General features: G+C 36.5%; 1 protein-coding gene across 1 annotated transcript in view; it reads left to right on the plus strand.

The window, feature by feature from the left end:
• Nucleotides 1-18,176, plus strand: part of LDLRAD4 (low density lipoprotein receptor class A domain containing 4) — a 314,691-nt gene that overhangs the window by 136,050 nt on the left and 160,465 nt on the right. Inside the window, exon 4 of the mRNA XM_058174746.1 lies at nt 6,652-6,792. Within this exon, the coding sequence (XP_058030729.1) occupies nt 6,652-6,792 (141 nt within the window). The remainder of the gene's footprint in view (nt 1-6,651; nt 6,793-18,176) is intronic.

An 18,176-nucleotide genomic window follows, 5' to 3' on the forward strand; every position in this document is an offset into this window, starting at 1 on the left:
AATTAGATTTAAAAGGGACCAATACATAAATGAGAAATATATAAATATTTATAAATATATAAACGGGATGGAAGTGGGATTTACAGTAGTCTACTAACCACCTCCAGAATGGGATGCCCACATGAGGATCTGAAACCAATATGCAGAGCTAGATTTTCAGGTTCTTTTGGAAGGCCAAGAAGGTGGGGGCAGATCTTAGGTGAAGAGGCACAGTGTTCTTAAGGGCAGGAGCCACAGCAGAAAATTCTCTTTTCCTGGACCCATCAGCCAAAATTCCTTGGCCAGTGGATTCCACAGCATGTGTATGTGTATTTAATTTATATATATACATAAATTTATATTATGACTTTGGAGTTATCTAAATATTTTATTGTAAACTTTATTTCTTTTTTGAAAGCAGCTGCTTATGTATAATACAGTGCTTTGCTTTTTCAGAAAGCTCGTCATTGAATAAATGCTAAGACGAAATATGCATGTTTTCTGAGAAGTAGTCATGGTGCCATTTTTAGCCTATAAAATCTGGCTTGGTTGTACTGCAATTTAATATCAAATGAGACTCTAATCCCACTGAAGCCCAGTTGAATAAAGTAGCCTAACAATATAATCCTGATCTAGCCAGCACTTCCAACGAAAGATGGCAACCAACTTTTGTAGCAGAATTGATAAAAATTGTGTCTTGCTTCTATCAGGGATACTGAAATTTGAAATCAGACATTCTTCTTCTTTGAGATTTTATCTGCTAAGAATTAAGGCTGATTTAGAGTTGTCTGCAACTACGCATGAACATTGAGGTGTATTTACACTTCGAAGGGGTTGATGAGTAAGTGGAGGTTGCAGATGGCTGCACACAGTCTGATGCACACACCTCCCGAATCCCAGCTGTGTATTGTGTGGAGGTACACATCCTGCATGCTGATTGGTTGATCTGATTCTTACACCAGGAGAATTTGAGTAATAATATTTAAATTTGGTAACATATAAAAGGAGCAGCTGTGCAACTGTTTCTGAACAACAGTGTGCTGTTCTGTGCAATGCAGCAGAAGGCCTTTCCACAGCGCATTGTGCTCTAAATAATTATGGTTGATTCTTGGGATGGGGTATTGCAGGCAGTGGTACTGGTAGTGGTGCTGGAAGAGAGGTATAATTTCAATCATTTAATATACAGGTTACTTAATGAGCTTGATATGAGTAGCATCTTCATTAATGAGCTGTTATTTAAGGAAATGGATTAGAGGATTGTATGTTTATGATGACCACCTACTACATCCCCAGACTAATTTCCTTCATCAATTAGATGAATTCTACTTATCACTATATGCATATATATAAAATGTGAGATTACATGGTAATGATATGCAGTAGATAACACACTGTGCTGTAGTGGTTAGAATGCAGTATTGCAGGTTGATTTTGCCCACTGCCATGAGTTCAGTCCTGACTGGCTCAAGATTGACTCAACCTTACATCCTTCTGAGGTCAGTAAAATGAGGACCCAGATTGTTGGGGGAAATACGCTTACTCTGTAAACCGTTTAGCATAATGAAGTGGCATATAAGTCTAACTGCTATTGCTAAAACAATTGAAACTTCAAGAAAGGTGGAATAATTATGATCCCAATTAAAGCATCCCTAATTTATGGTGATATAGTCATTATGATAGAACTGTTTTATAGTGGCTGGAAACCACCATTATCCAACCACCAAAGAATTAAATCAAAAATTATTATGAGATTTCCCTTTGAGTTTTCTTTGTTCAGAACTTAATTGACAAAAGGTGAAAAAAAATTTCTAGATGTTTCCTTTATGATATCAGGCTCGTGCACTGTTTTGCCTACAAACTGTCACAATTTTTCTGGGTAAAATAGAGGGTAAAATAGAAGTCTGGCAAATGCAAGAATTTTCCTGCTACCATGACTGATGTAATCAGACCTTGTGATAATCTTGCCAAGATCAAAGTAAAGACAGAGTTGGCCTGTGAACTAATTGTAGCATCTATTTGTATATAAAATTACAAATGTAATAAGTGATTTTACAAGGGAACACACATAGAACGGTGGGCAAAAGAGTATTGATTACGTTATATAAATTATACTGAATTAACTGATGTATAAAAGTACAGTGAATGAATACAAAAATATTATTTACCCATAGCTAATATAAATTCTTTTCTTTTCTCTTTAAGAGAAAAGTTCTACAAAAAGAGAGGAAGCCTTTAAAAAAATCACTAGACATTTAGCTTCAGTGATTTCTATCCTCTGGGTTAGAGATTGTTCTGTAACTGACCACTGAGGATTATAATTATGGCTTGAAACTGAAGAAGGAAGCAAAATAGCTTTGAAAAGTTATTTATAAACCACAGTCCTGCTGGCTTATCTTTAAAAATGGAATCGCCCAATTCTTCCCCCACCTTCTCCTGTCTAGACTAGCTGCGTAATAACTCAATTTATGAAGATCTCTCTGGTGTGTCATTAGGTTCAATTGCTAGTTAACTTTAGTTTCCTTGTCAGTGTAATTCAAGGTCACTGGCTGTTCCTGACAGCATTGTTAGCATACCAGGTGATAGGATTGTTTCTATATCCTCAGGTATGATATGTCTGGACATGCTAGTTTCAGCTGTTAATCTGGGTCTACATGCTGCCCTTTTCTGTATTTTAACCTTGTTTTTCTTCTGATTTATGACCATATTTTCTTTAAAAAATACATAACACCTTGCTCTCTGTTATGGTCCCCATCTTGACTGGAGTCCTCACAGCTGCAATTTATATTGCTGGAAGTAATCCATTTGGTGTGCAGAACAAAAAAGAAAATGATAATATATTTTTGGGACATTTACAGGTGCTCAGTCATTCAAATGTATCTTTAAAAAAATCCATCTAAAACCATTGTGGATAATAAGACATGTATAAAAAAGGAAGAGGCAAATTTAACTGAGAAGAATTGCTTTGAATAAATTATTTCTCAGTGACTGCTTTAAGGATAAGCATTATTATAATTTGCTTTCTGCCAAATTGGAAAATATTTCAGGAAATAACAATTCCCAATGGATTAAAAAATGCATGCAAAAGAAAAATATTATATTGTATACAAAAGGCACCATTTAGCTTAATTTTGATATAAATTGCTGAAACATGGCACACAAAGCAATATTCTTATTCATTCCCAAAGTCAGTACATATCCGGAATGACTTTTTTATAATGTTGAATAATTGTCTTCTTTAAAGACAATATGGTGATAATTCAGCATATAATGATAGAGTATGTTCCAAACAGATATAGCACCGAACATGGCTTATGCTGGATCAGTTCAAATATAATATATATTGTATAGTAGGATTTCTAACACAAAGCTTCTGAAATGAAAAATAGGTTTAAAAGCAGCTGCATTTTTTTAAAAACTGAGGTTTATTTTTATGTGCATAAAGGTAAAGGTTCCCCTCACAGATATGTGCTAGTTGTTCCCGACTCTAGGGGGCGGTTTCAACGCTGAAGAACCAGTGCTGTCTGAACACATCTCTGTGGTCATGTAGCCAGCATGACTAAATGCCAAAGGCACACGGAACGCTGTTACCTTCCCACCACAGGTGGTCCCTATTTTTTCTACTTGCATTTTTATGTGTTTTCGAACTGCTAGATTGGCAGAAGCTGGGACAAGTAACAGGAGCTCATCCTGTTATGCGGCACTAAGGATTCGAACTGCTGACCTTTCCATTGACAAGCTCAGCATCTTAGCCATTGAGCCACCACATCCCTTTTTTATGTGCATATACAGCATATATTTATGATGAACATTTTCTGTAGTTCTAGATAAATTCTACCATTCATCTTCTGACTTTAGTCTCTCTCAGGTGTGAAAACTTTTAAAATAAAGAAAAATCCTGAAACTCAGATTTAGTAATACAGTAATGAGAATGGTTAGCAGAAATTGTAAAACAACTGAGAACTCCATATGAATGAGAAGCTTACTTAGTAGGCGTGAAATGAAAAGACCTTTGCATGCTTATTGAATTTCATATACTGTATGAAACAGTAGAAGTTGTGGGGTCTGCCCACCGTGTAAATTGGCCTTCCTTAAACAGAAAAGCTCTTTCCTTTGAGCCATCAAAATAAAATAAAGTAGACAGAAATAGGGAAACGATTCCTATTTGCTCTTCTTCTGCAACTTCCAGCATCATTTCTCATGTGACTCTGAAGTGCCTCCCTAATTTATTTATTTATTTACCTAATTGATATTGCTGCCCATCTCTTGAGCAAGTGATTCCGGGTGGTGTACAACTAATCCTTCAGGGCAGAAGGGACAGGAGAACAAGGGTGAAAAAGGAATTGAAAATGTAGGTTCCTGTCTCCCTTCTTTCAGAATGCAATTTTGTTAAATCTAGATCCAAGCTTTTGTTTATAAATAGAGCATTTTTTTTTGGCCAGGAAAGAAATGGGAAACTATCTCATGAGCCCTTCAATTGTTTCTACAGGGACCCCTGCTTTGCCTGAAATTTGCCCTCAATGCAAAGAGAAATGGGTAGCTTTGAACTATAATTCTACCCATATGCTTTCAATTTCCTGTGAAGATAATAAACAAATACGTATCTTGTAGTGATTGACAGTAAATACAAAACAAGCACCACAAATATCCTTGATGTATGACCACAACTGAGTTTGGAATTTTGGTTGTAAGTTGTAATAGTGGTTATATCATGTTTTAACACTTCAGTTATTATACCAGTGCCCAAAAAAACTATCATTACATTCCTTAATGATTACCATTCAATTGCACTGGCTTCCATAATGATGAAGTGTTTTGAGAGACTGGTAAAGGGCTATATGGTTTCATGCCTTTGCCCTACTCATTACAGTTTGCCTATAGGAAGAACCACTCAATAGATGATGCACTTTCCTATGTGTTTCATCTTAACTTGGTGCACCTGGAGGAGAAGAATACACATGTGGGAATGCTGTTTGTTGATTTTAGTTGATCTTCAACACAATCATTCCTCAGCATTTGGTGAATAAACTCAGTTTATGAGGTTTTAATACTCCTTTATGTAATTGGATGCTTGATTTCCTACTTGATAGGCTTGATCAATACTTGATACTTGATTTGTGCGAGTTGGAAGAAAAGTTTCCAACTCCATCTCCTTGAGTACAGGTTCCCCGCAGGGCTGTGTCTTGAGTCCACTACTGTTCACCTTGTGATCCACAACTTCTGTACCAAATCTGCTACGAATCATATTGTGAAGTATGTGGATGACACGGCACTGATGGGTCTTACCTGGGATGACAAGGAAGATACTTATAAATAAGAGGTGAAGGCTCTGGTGGACTGGTGCAATAAAAGCAAACTGGTTCTAAATGTTAATAAAACAAGAGAGATCATTGTAGATTTTAGAAAGAGCCGGCATAATTATACTCCATTCAGTATCAAGGATGCAGCTGTAGAGGTGGTCAACAGTATTAAGTATCTGGGGTTGCAGATAACTAACAGTATGAATTGGTCTTTCCACACATCATCCTTAGTGAGCATGCAAAACAGTGTCTGCATTGGATGGGGAGAGCACATATTTTTCCTTCTGTCCTAGCCACTTTTTACAGAGGCACAATTGAGAATGTTTTAACAAACGGCATCATTGTTTGGTTTGGTGGCAGCAGTGCCTCAGATAGAAAATCCATACAGAGAGTGGTAAGGACAGCTGAGATGATTATAGGAAGCTCGCTTCCTGTTATTCAGGATACTGCTTATAAGCACTATGTGCTTAGAGCTCAATGCATTTTTAGAGACCCCACATACCCACTTTATGGTCTGTTTCTGTTGCTCCCCTCTGGGAGGAGGTTTTGAAGTATTTCTAGTAGGGCTACCAGATTCTGGAACAGCTTTGTTCCCTTTGTCATCTGTCTGGTAAACTCTCAAGATTCGTTTTTTTCACCATGTGCATGTATATATCTGAACTAGACTGGGTTGTTTCTCTGTGTCATATACTATATGTGGTATGTGGGTTTATGTCATGTCATGTCATGTCATGTTACGTTATGTTATTATTTTATTTATTTTGTCATGTTTATGTAGTGTATATTGGAAGTGGTAACCCTTTAAGAACTGTGTGCAATGAAATTTCATTTTAATGTATGCCAATTAGTATACATTTAAAGTGACAATGGAGTTATTCTAAATCTAAGACCAAGTCTTCTAATGGTCATTAAGTGAGGCATCCAACCACTCAATGATCATGATCTTGGCTCTCCCAGCTCTAACTCCCATGCGGCTTTGCAATATTGAATAGCGACTGAATGAATAGTCAGTAAGCAAGTAATAAATGTGAGCAAGAGATTTAAGCAACTCTTGAATGCATTGGGAGAAGCCAACCAACAAGTCAGGAAAATAAGTGGTACTCATGTATGGGTATCAGATATTGTTGACTGTAAATGTCTAATGCATTTGTAATTAATATGGTTATGCTGACATTCCTTCTGCCACTTAAATTATTATTAAATTGTATTGTATTTTAATATTCATGTTCAAGATTAAATGAGTAGAAAAGTCCTTTACTGTCATAACTTACCTGTGTATTGAATATGTTGTATTACAGACTACAATGTGATATACAATGAAACAGAAAATAGATTGTATTCATTTGTGCTTTCCTTTTATTGTATACCTTTTCAGAGTGCAAATTCACCTGCACCAGTGGCAAATGCTTATATCGTGCCTCACTGCTCTGCAATGAACAGAATGATTGTGGGGATAATAGCGATGAAGAGAACTGCTTACTTGTAACTGAACATCCACCTCCAAGCATTTTCAGCTGTGAGTACTTGCCAGTTATATGGTTTGCTATGAATTTTGTTATATTTCTTTTGTTATTGCTGGTATTGTTGAGGGATACTGGAATCAAAGTAGAAATTGGTCACTGTATATAATTATTACAACAGAGAATAAAAAACATAGTCGTAGTTGTGATTTATCATTTTCTTTCTTCTCAGTTGCTATGCTTTATTAGTACATCAAATTTCCAGCAAAAAAGAAGGCACTGGAAATTTAATTGCTTACAACAGGGGTCCCCATGGATTGGCACCGGGCCACGGCATGCCAGCAATCGGGCTACGCAAACAAGCGAAGCTCCATCCTCAGGATGGAGGCAGCACATGAAACCATGCTGCCTCCGGCCCGTGGAAAAAACCGTCTCCACGGAACTGGTCCCTGGTGCCCAAAAGGTTGGGGGCCACTGGTTTACAGCACTAATTTCTCATGCCCATTGGTAGAACTCCATACAGCATGCTAATATGCTCAATATTCGGAAAACAGAAGAGGCTAACGGTTTGTCAGCGATGGAGGTTTCAGGATTATCTAGGTTGAGTAGGATTATCTATGTGGCAAGCAGCCAAATATTAGCAGCCATTGATAGAAGGATTGAGTAAAACTAGACTGGTCTTCATATGTATTGTCTGCCATTAGATATGTGTAGATTTTTGACCTTTTAAAACAGAGAAAGCAATTTGTTTCAGACTCTTAAAGAGGGTCCTTTGGATTTTGTCCAGTTTTAATTTTGCTGAAAATCTAAGTATTTACAGGATGGCATATAGTATCTAACACATGATGTACATTTTAATGCTTTTTTCCTGTCCAGCCACAGCTAACAATTATTTTGATATAATAACAAACCATATTTTCACATTAGATTTTAAATGAAGAGAAATTCTAATATGATATATATTCCATGATAATATAGCCTTTCTGGTAGCATCAAAGTAAGCTTTTCTTCATACTGTTCAAAAAGATTATTTAAGATAGTAACTTTCTTTTTAATTATGCTTTAAATAATGAAGATTAATATTTTATAAGACATTTAATAACTCAGGCAAACAAATAAGAGGCAATATAATCTCTATTTACAGAGTAGAATACAATCAGGTTGAATTCAGTAGCTGAACTGAAGATAAATCCTATGTTTTTGTTAAAGGATTTTGAAGAGGTTGTTTAGAATAATATATATATTTCCAGATAAGCCAAAAATTTTAGGTGCCAAAATATACTCCCAAAATTGAATTAGGATTATCAGCAGATGGGTTTATCTGTGAGTATATGTGGCAACAAAGTACTTTTTAAAAGTACCCACATATCCTATATATATTTGTATGTAAACCTATCCATGGATAGGCTGACCTTCAATTTTTTAACCAAATTACAATGAAACAACGTACCTATTGTAAAAATTAAAATATGAAAATTTTGAGTATTGGTTTATTAGTGGATGAATCATTTTTCATGATATTTTGGTTAAAATTTCAAGGGTTGGCTTGTCTGCTGATGGGCTTATATACGAGCATGTATAGTATGTTTAAAAATGAATTAATTGGGGCATCTTAACAAGCACATATAGCTCTAGTGTCACAGCCATCACATTAACTTTAAGAGCCGTGGTGGCGCAGTGGTAAGAATGCAGTACTGCAGGCTAATTCTGCTAACTGTCGACTGCCAGCTGTTTGGTAGTTCAAGTCTCACTGGCTCAAGGTTGACTCAGCCTTCCATCCTTCCAAGGTCAGTAAAATGAGGATCCAGATTGTTGGGGCAATATGCTGACTCTGTAAACCGCTTAGAGAGGGCTGTAAAGCACTGTGAAGTGATATATAAGTCTAAGTGCAATTGCTATTGCTATTAACAATCAGAATGTGTGTATATATTGTCTGATATACAGATCTTGCCTTTTGCTGTAAATTAAGTGTTTGGCTTTAATGGGATGACATTGGTGTGGAGTCATGCGTTCCTATAAGATACCAGAGATGAAAATATCTAATAGACTGGAAGATAATTTAGAAAGCATGTAGTTTCCTTGGAGAAGAAACTTTGAATACAGGATGCTGTTTCTAAAGTGAGTAAGCTGTGACTGAGTTTTTACAAAATGAAAATGGCAAGTTTGGGTACTTCACGGGATGCCAATATTAGCAAAGAAATTTTCTGACCATGGTCTTGCACTGTATTCATATGCTAGTTTAACTGAGAGAATTTCCATATTTTATTCTATCAGTGAGAAGGGGTTGAATCTGTCCCAATTTGTATTTGCACTTGCTGTAAATCTGAATTTCTGCCAATGGATTTTACCTTGATGTGAGACCTGACTGGAAATATTCTCTGATGTATTTCCACTATCTTCGTGCTTCCTGATTTTTTTTTTTTATTCTAGGATTTAGAGTAACACTGGAATCATTTTAACAAACAGTTGCAGTGGTCTTATGACCGAAACTGTAGATGTGTCTAAAGCATTTGAAGATTTGGACACAGGTAGTTCTCAACTTACAATTGGGACTGGAAAATTTGTTGTTGTGGTCGTTAATTGAGGCATCACACAATTCCACCTAATTTTTTATCCTTTTTTATCATAATCATTAAGCAAATCCAACCATGGTCATTAATCAAGACATCACATGATTGCAATTTGTGACCTTCCCTGCCAGTTTCCCCTTTGACGTTGCTTGCTGAAAGCCCGCTAGGAAAATTGTAAATGAAAATTGCACGATCCTGGAATGTTGTAATGGTTGTAAACACATGCTGGTTGCCAAGTGCTGAAATCGTGATCACATGACTACAGGGGCACTACGACGGTCATAAATGAGAGAATCAATCATCGCTATTTCATGGCTGTCATAACTTCGAACAACTGATAAACATATGGTTATAAATCGAGAATTCCCTATATCAAATTTGTAGAATACCTTTTGAATTTGAAGTGATTTTATTTGCCTATAATTAATAAAATGTACCTTAATAATTCTTTTACTTTGTAAATTAATTTTTTGAGTAGGATCTTTTTGTTTTACAGCTGTACATAATGGCAAAATTCTTCAAACGTCTATAGATTCATAGACACAGATTTATTCTCCATCCTTATCCATTGCTCAGTTGGATACATACAACTTAGTGCTGCTTGTGTTTCCATCACCTACTTTCCTTTGGGACCATTCCTCTAGAGCTCTTCTTGAAAAGGTTTATCTTGCTGATCAGCTGTTGAGCAGAGTGTTTTTCTGCTGCACCTCATTTCCCACCAAACAGAACATCGTGAATTTTCAGCTTCTTTTCATGCAGGCTTTCTTGGCATGAAGCCAGATTGGGGAGGATGCTAGATTTTGTGCATTAATAGATTCCAGATGTTTTTAAGCATTCCACATGTTGATAGTGTTGGGCCAGGTGCAGTGATAGAACAACTTGCCCAGCAGTTTTAAATTACATGGGAGGTGAAATACTGCTCATTCAGCAGCACAATTAATTAACACATTGTTACAGTTACTTTAATTATAGTATTCTGTACTTTTGCACTAGATACATCCTTTGTGAGGAGTACTTAACAACCAAATATACTGATGACAGAAGTGGTAAGGATTTATCATCGTGGTTTTTGCCACATTTGGTGCATTATGCTTTAATGGTTATAAAACTTGACGTTTCGAAATGATTGCCGTGATCTATTGTTAAGACCATAGAAAATTTGGGACAAAGGATATAGTCAATATTCTTCATAGCTTGGATGCAAAAAAGGAAAATACATCAATATGGTTTTATAGCTTTTTTCATATTCATATGCCCACTGTAGGAGAATATAAATCCACTTTCTATTCTGGGTCAGAGCATGTAGACTCTGAGAATACAGATAATACAGAGGAATAGCTGTACAGAATAAATGATTGAATTGCAGATTGGTAAATTCAAAATATTGATTGAGAATTCTGTCTTACTCAATTTACTGTCTAATTGCAAGTTTTCTCTTCCATGCCCTTGCAGCCCAAAGTAATAATTCTGCAAGAAATCTTTGCACCTTTATTGTATTGGCATTGTTCGCTGTACAGAGTTAATTTGTGTGCTTGGAGTAGAGGAGCATCATCAATTCCTTACTGATTTACAGAAGAAATGCTTTGATGAGTAAGGCTTCTGCTCATATGTCAGTAAAATTTAGGTATATTCTGCATCCAATTGAAATAGTTTATATTAACGCTTTATAAAAGTCAAATGAATAAGAAGTTACTTTTTTTGACCAACAATAAATGGGAAGTGGATAAATAGATGGTAGTTTATTTAGTTAACAAATAAAGAGATGGTAGATAACCAGATAATAAATTTATTTTTGCAAGGATTATCAAGTGTCAAGTGAAAAGACAAACGTTTATTGACAATGTTAAATAATTTAAAATAGCTTATTAATTTGCTAAAAAGATTGGTGAAAAAATCTGACCCAGAGATTTGTTATACTCTACTTATTAACTACGAAACCCTATATACAGTTAATAATATTCTTATAAAAACATTGACGCTGTTATGCCAACATTATTTTCATTCAGCCTGTATTTCATGACATTGCTCCAGGAGATACAATGGATTTCACAGATATGATAATTGAAACATGATTTCTTGCTCATATTTCATGTTTCAGAAATGTAGCCAGGATGTATAAATAGGAACGAAAATCTTAGATTATAAAATTATGGTTCCATTCAAGTACTTAAATGTTAAAAACCAAGGGTCAACTAATCACGTTGTTATTATCACTGTCTGTGATGTATTTGAAAACTATACTATACACTACTCCCTCAATTTTGTGAATCCTTTTCATAATGTCAAATGCAGCATTAATAGAATTAATAGAATTTTGTGGAAATGTGTGTGTGTTTTATAAATTTTGTGGGTTAAGCAACTTTTAAATACTCCAGATAGATATTCTTATAATACATTCCAAAGGATTTAGAACATATTTATAATGCAATAAGGACATTATCTGCATGTAGTTCACACAGGGAGTTTTTGAAAGGTACTGTTTACCTATATCAGATCTCCCTCCCTCCCTCCCTCCCTCCCTCCCTCTCTTTTTCAGGAGTGCTGCATGAAGGGCTGACCCTCATCTGGGTTACTCTTCCATTTATTACAATATGTAGCCGTCTGGCATAGATGTTAATGAAAGTCTGACACTGCCGTTTTAAGAACTGCAACAATGATAGTAATTTTCAGTGTCAGATTATGCTTCACAGAAGAAAAAAATATTGGGGGAGGAATGAGAGAGAAAGAGTGAAAAAAAATCCAGTTCTAATAGAGTTTGCCATCAGCCTGGCTGTGCCAGACAGATGGATCATGAATACTGTCTAGACACTCTCTGCCTGAGTGAAGCTGTGGTCTCTAAGGACGAACAGTGAGATGCTGGTTTAAGTAATGGGGGGAAGCCAAACTGCATTCTCTTCTAATCAGATAACAATCAATGCAGATTACGCTTCATCAGGCCTGAGAAATGGCCCTCTGTTACTGATAACAGGTCAAAACCTATTTCAGTTGAAACTTATCTATGACTAGATGTTAGGGAGAAAGAATAGAGCAGAATTATAGGCAGTTATAAATCTTGATTTCAACGATTTGTTGCTGAAATATTCAGAATAATTGTAGGTGGAATAATAGAGGGCAGAAAAGCGATCTGATATTACTACAACATGTGTGCACAGCACTTTTTAGTTACCTTTTTAACCTACACTTGATAAGTAACTGAGAAATAATTTACTGAATTATTTTCTTCTTAGGAGAGATTGGTGTAATTAGACTCTACCGTTCCTGATAGTCATTCTAGGTCATCTGCCTTCATTAAATGTTTACCTAACAGGTATCATATTATGATAAATGTGTCTGGGAAGTCATAATAAAATGCTAGATAGATTTTGCTGATTGTTTTGAGCATCCCCACCGCCTACATGTCAAACAAGGAAAAAAGCAAAATGCAAATCTCTCAGATTTGTCTGGTTTCTTCCCTTCCCCTAAAAAAAAGACAAATAGGGGGTTTTCTTTCCACCCACCCCAAAAGATAAATAGGAGCAAGGAATGGGATGCAATTGAAAAAAAAATTGTCTTCTTTAATTTGCTTTGGTTTTAATCTCAGCTAATAGCTGCATTAGTTTCAGATTGTCAGATTAACTTTATTATTTTATTATGAAGACCATTTATTTTAGAATTTTATATTTTATATTTCTAATCTGACTGATAATGTAGGAAATGTATACTCGGGAAAAAATATAACAGATGATTTGTAACATTAAAGGTGGAATAGTAAAGTAGAAATCTTAATAGCTCTTGTTCATTTACCTGTGCAATTAGATTTACCAGGAGCCAATTCTGTAGTTATTGCTGAGTTACACGAAGGCCAAACCAAGATTCTGCACGTTTTTATAGAAAGCAGGTTGTAGAAGGAAAAAAAAAGCCTTATCTATGTACTATATTAACAAAATAGATATTTTATCTGCTAATGCTTCAGAAGTGGGAAGAAATAGGAGAAATTCCATATATAGATTTTTGGCACTTTCTGCATACTTTCCTAGTTGTATCGATGTGGATTGGCTCATAACACAGATTAATAGTGTTGTGCATTTCTAGTACTTCTTTGTCTTTAATAGAAGCGCGATGAACAGAAATTCAAAATATGGCAACCCTTTGTGTTTGTTGTAACAGTGATGAAGGAAAGCTTCATTTTGGAATTTCTGCTAGAAACTGAGAAGCAGTTTTGTTCTTAACATAATAATGCTGTTGAAAGGCATTGTTACTTCATTCTTTTTCCACTTGCATGTTTAACTACATAGAGATCCTGAATTCTTTTGACGCAAACTATGTTTCTCTGTTTATCTTTTGTCAGGGGTTTAACCAGCAAGTTGTGTCATGAGAGGACCTCTGGGAGTTGACCTAGATTCCTTGAAGAAGTATGTCTTGGAAGAGATTTGACAGAATCTGACTGAAAAAAAGATAGGACTGCAGAATATGGATCTAGGACAGAGGCAACACTAGACTATACCTAGAAAAGAGTTAAACATGGCAAAGTTAGGAGAAATGAGATATAAAATATCAGAATGAGAAGCAGATATGCACAATATATCACTGGGAAAATATATCTGTAATATCTTTTAATTATTGAGACACATTTCTTGTGTCTAATAACATCTGGCCAAATAAAGTGTTCTGTTTTGTTCTTAAAGTTACCTCTTGTCTTTTTCAGGAGCTCAACGCAGTAAATATATTGTTTCCTCCTGCCATTTATTTCCGCACAATGATAGTCCAGTGAGATAAGCTAACTCATCTGCTGAGTTTCCATAGCTGAGGGTGAGCCTGAACTTGGTCTCCCTACTGCCAGTTCAATACCTTACTTAACACAGCTAACCTTTTTGCTGTTGTGTGCCAAAAACATGCGGAGCGGGGGGGGAGGGTGTCACGCATGTGCGTGCCACACCCATAATTCAATGCCCCCGTACCCTCCCATGCATCGGCATGCGACCCCCTCGTGCTCCCTCCGCTTTTAGCACGCAACAATAAAAAGGTTACCGGTGGGCCTTGTAGGCCCGTTTTTCGCCCTCCCCAGGCTCCAGAGGCTTTCTTGGAGCCTGGGAAGGGCGAAAACAGCCTCCCCTTCCCCAGAGGCTGGAAATGGCCCATTTCCTGACTTCCAATCAGCCCAGAAGGCCTGAAAATCACCTGGCCGCACCACACATGTGCAGTGGAGCTGAGCTAGGGCAACGCTTGCGTGCCCACAGATACGGCTCCACGTGCCACAGGTTCGCCATCACGGCCTTAATGCAATATCATATCACATCTTTTTTTCCATTTGAGGTATTCACTAACATATTAGTTAAAATAACTCTACATATAGCTGGGCATTAGAAATATTGCACACTTGTTCAGTCTTTCTGTTTTAGGTTGTCTATTAGTAAATGGAAAAAGACAATTGAATTGATAATGAGCAGAAACAAAAGTGTGTATATGTGTGCGTGTACATGTTTGTTTGTATTGCCCTTTGTTGATAACTCTTCTCCAGTGCCCCTAATCAAACACAATCAATACCTTAACCAATGACTTTGGTTTTTCTTCCTTTTTATTCTCAAAACCATCTTGATAATGTGTCTTAACCTTGTGCTCAAGAAATGGACACTGAAAGTTGCCTTCATTTTTCTCCTGAAAATAAAATACTTTATTCATTAGCAATGATGGATGGCATTGTAATTTATGTAGGACTGAAGTGCGGAAAAGAACAGGCTACAGCTCCTTTTATTCCCAAACCTGTTTTGAGTCCTTTTTACTAAACCACCCAAAGTTTGTTGAACCACCCAAACTTACAGTTCCAGCTAAATGGAAAAACCCACTATTTAGAAAGTGTGAAATATTAATAGGATCCCATTTTGAGAACGAAAAAGACCGAGAATAACCTAGTGTCATGTATCGTTGTAATATTAAAGAAAAGAACAATCTGTTTTTTATTCTTCATATATTAGTCTAGGATTTTTAAAATTCTACAGATAATTGTACAAAATAATATATAAAAATCCACAGTGCATTTTTAATGACTTAGTGACATCAGGTCAGGAGATAATACAACTCTCTAAAACCTTTTAGACTTATATTGAACTCTGTGTATTACTTTCTTCAGATAATGAATATTTTTTAAAATGTAGCAAGAATCTGTAGGATATTGGTACAGCATGTGATTTATATTAGGGAGAACAAGATAACCAATTTCAAATTTTGCAAAAGGGAAACATATTGCGAGCTTTTTAATGTTGTCAAGTCAAGGGCAGTTACATGGTAATCAGTTTGAGATTTGATTGGCCCTCTGAATCAGAACTAAGATCAGTGTTTAAAGAGTTTCAAGACAAGATTTGGAGAAACTTGAAATTTTTGCGCTTACTCAGAAGTCTATAAATAGGGAAGAGTAGTCATTCATTACCTCTCTTCCTGATCCCACAAAAATTTCTCAGTCTGCTTTTTAGGCCTAGAACTCAAATAGGATACTTCCTTTTCCTAAGGACCACTCAAGGAAATGTTTTTTTAAAATCGCATAGCAGATGCTAGAACATAATGTGTTTGTTAAGCATCTTTTTTAAAATGACATTTTGAAAGTGGGACATGCAGAAACAGGAAAGCTAGCAAAGTTGGTGTACCATGCAAAACTTATTGAACATTTTTTTCAGAATTTTTCCATGTTTTTTTTATTTCAGATCAACACAAAATTGAAATATAAGATAATCAAATATAATTCATTCTTCTAAATTTGTTTTACTATTTATTCTCTATTTATTCAATTTATATGCTGCCCATCTCAGGTCAAGCGTGGCTTAGAGGAAATTTCTTTTGGTGCCTTCCATTGAAAACATTAAGTAATATTATTTGTTATTAATGATAATACTTTATCACTACTTTAAATCCTGTTGGGATGAAGATATTTTTATTGTGCTGCTTTCCAAGCATTTCCTTTGCAGGCTCTTAGCAGTATCCTCAACGTACAACCACAATTCATGACTGGAATCTTCAGTCATTGAGTGAAACAGTTGTTAAACAAAACATCATATGATTGATTTGCTCAATGATTGCTCAATGACTGTAATCCAAGCACTCTTAGTTGTAGTCATTAAGCGATCTCCCAGCTTCTTAAGCTGATGGAGTAAAAGAGCTGCCTGCCACAGGCATTCTGTTCTTCATGAGTCCAAATCTTCCTCTTTTGCATTCAAAGAATTGCCCTAGGGACTATGCCCCATGCAGGGCCGAAACCCTCTGACAGGCAGCTCTTTCCCCCTCAGAGAGCTGCCTGCCAGAACAACTATGCTCCACATGGGGTTGAATGATTCTGGTGGGCAGCCCTTTCACTCCCAAAGAGTATAGCTAAAAAAGGTTTGTCACAAAACCTAGGCAGGTTCTTGGTATGGAGCATTTGCAGCATAGGATGTTTGCAATCAGCCCCCAGAAATGAGAGGCAATCCTCTTGTCTCTGGGAGCTGGCTGGTAAATGCCCCATCCTACAAAATCTTTGTGCCAAAATCCTGCTTGGATTTCAAGACAGACCTTTTTCAGCCGGCCTGTCTCCAGAGACAATTCCTCACAGCAGCAGTTTTTAATCTTCCTGCCAGCTCCCCCATTGACTTTCTGGGGAAGCCAGTAGGGAAGATTGCAACTGAAAATCTCATGATCATAGAGTGCTTGGCAACCAGTTGTATTGTGTACCATGGAGCAGAGGTGGTATTCAGCAGATTCTGACCAGTTCTAGAGAACCGGTAGTGGAAATTTTGAGTAGTTCAGAGATCTGGTAAATAACACCTCTGACTGCCCCCCCCCCCATCTATTCTCTGCCTCCCGAGTCCTACCTGATCGGGAGGAAATGGCGATTTTGCAGTAACCCTCCCATGGAGTGGGGACGAAATGCAGATTTTACAGTATCCTTTCCCTGGAGTGGGGTGGGAAGGAAATTTTACAGAATCCTTCCCCTCCCATGCCCACCAAGCCACGCCCACAGAACTGGTAGTAAAAAAATTTGAATCCCACCACTTCCATGGAGTACATAACTTGCAATGGGCATACCTTCAAGGGATGGTTCATAAGTCCCTTCATTCAACATATCATAATTTCAAACAAAGGATCGTTAAGTGAGGACTATCTATATTCAAACTGATATACTTCATAATGAAATTTACCTATTATGACTGTAAAACAGAGTCATATTGGGTTTGAATTTATACATAGGTATTATAATTTTGTCTTTTTTGTCCCTTTTCTCCATTTCTTTTTTGTATCTTTTTTACTTTCTTTCCCCACATTAGAAACAAGAAAGTAAAATGAAATTTAAGCAGGGGCTGGAATTGTTATTCCTTAAACTAGACTCAATAACTATCTAATTATCACTTTGTATTTGTTTTCCCAAATTACATGTAATGAATTGGCTGCTGATAGCCTAATTTAAGTTTATTTTACACAATCTAACTGTGCATCAATAGGGCAACCCAAGACATTCTGTTGTTCTCTTTAATTCTATTCCTTTAATCTAAATGAGATACCATATGAGCCATTTTGGTGTTGTGGTTAAGGTATTGGCATAGAAACTAGGAAAGTGTGAATTTTAGGTGTCCCTTAGACCCAAAATGGATGGGTGACTTTGGGGGAGTTGCTCTCTCTTAGACCAACACACCTTTCAGTGTTGTTGCTGTAAGAAAATACCACAGTGATTAACACCATTATCTTCTGGTTCTTGGCTATACCATGATTCTGGTTGATTGACCACTTGGATTTGGAAATCCCACAGGATCTTAGCCCTGTTAGTTTCTACAACCTTCTGTGGAATCTCCCATTGGGGATTGGGGAAAGTCTAGTCCATACATGTTGTAGATATTGCCATATCCAATGGCAGTTACTTGGTTGTGCCATTC

Source organism: Ahaetulla prasina, chromosome 3 (assembly GCF_028640845.1).
Source record: "Ahaetulla prasina isolate Xishuangbanna chromosome 3, ASM2864084v1, whole genome shotgun sequence".
In the NCBI taxonomy this organism is placed as follows: domain Eukaryota; kingdom Metazoa; phylum Chordata; class Lepidosauria; order Squamata; family Colubridae; genus Ahaetulla; species Ahaetulla prasina.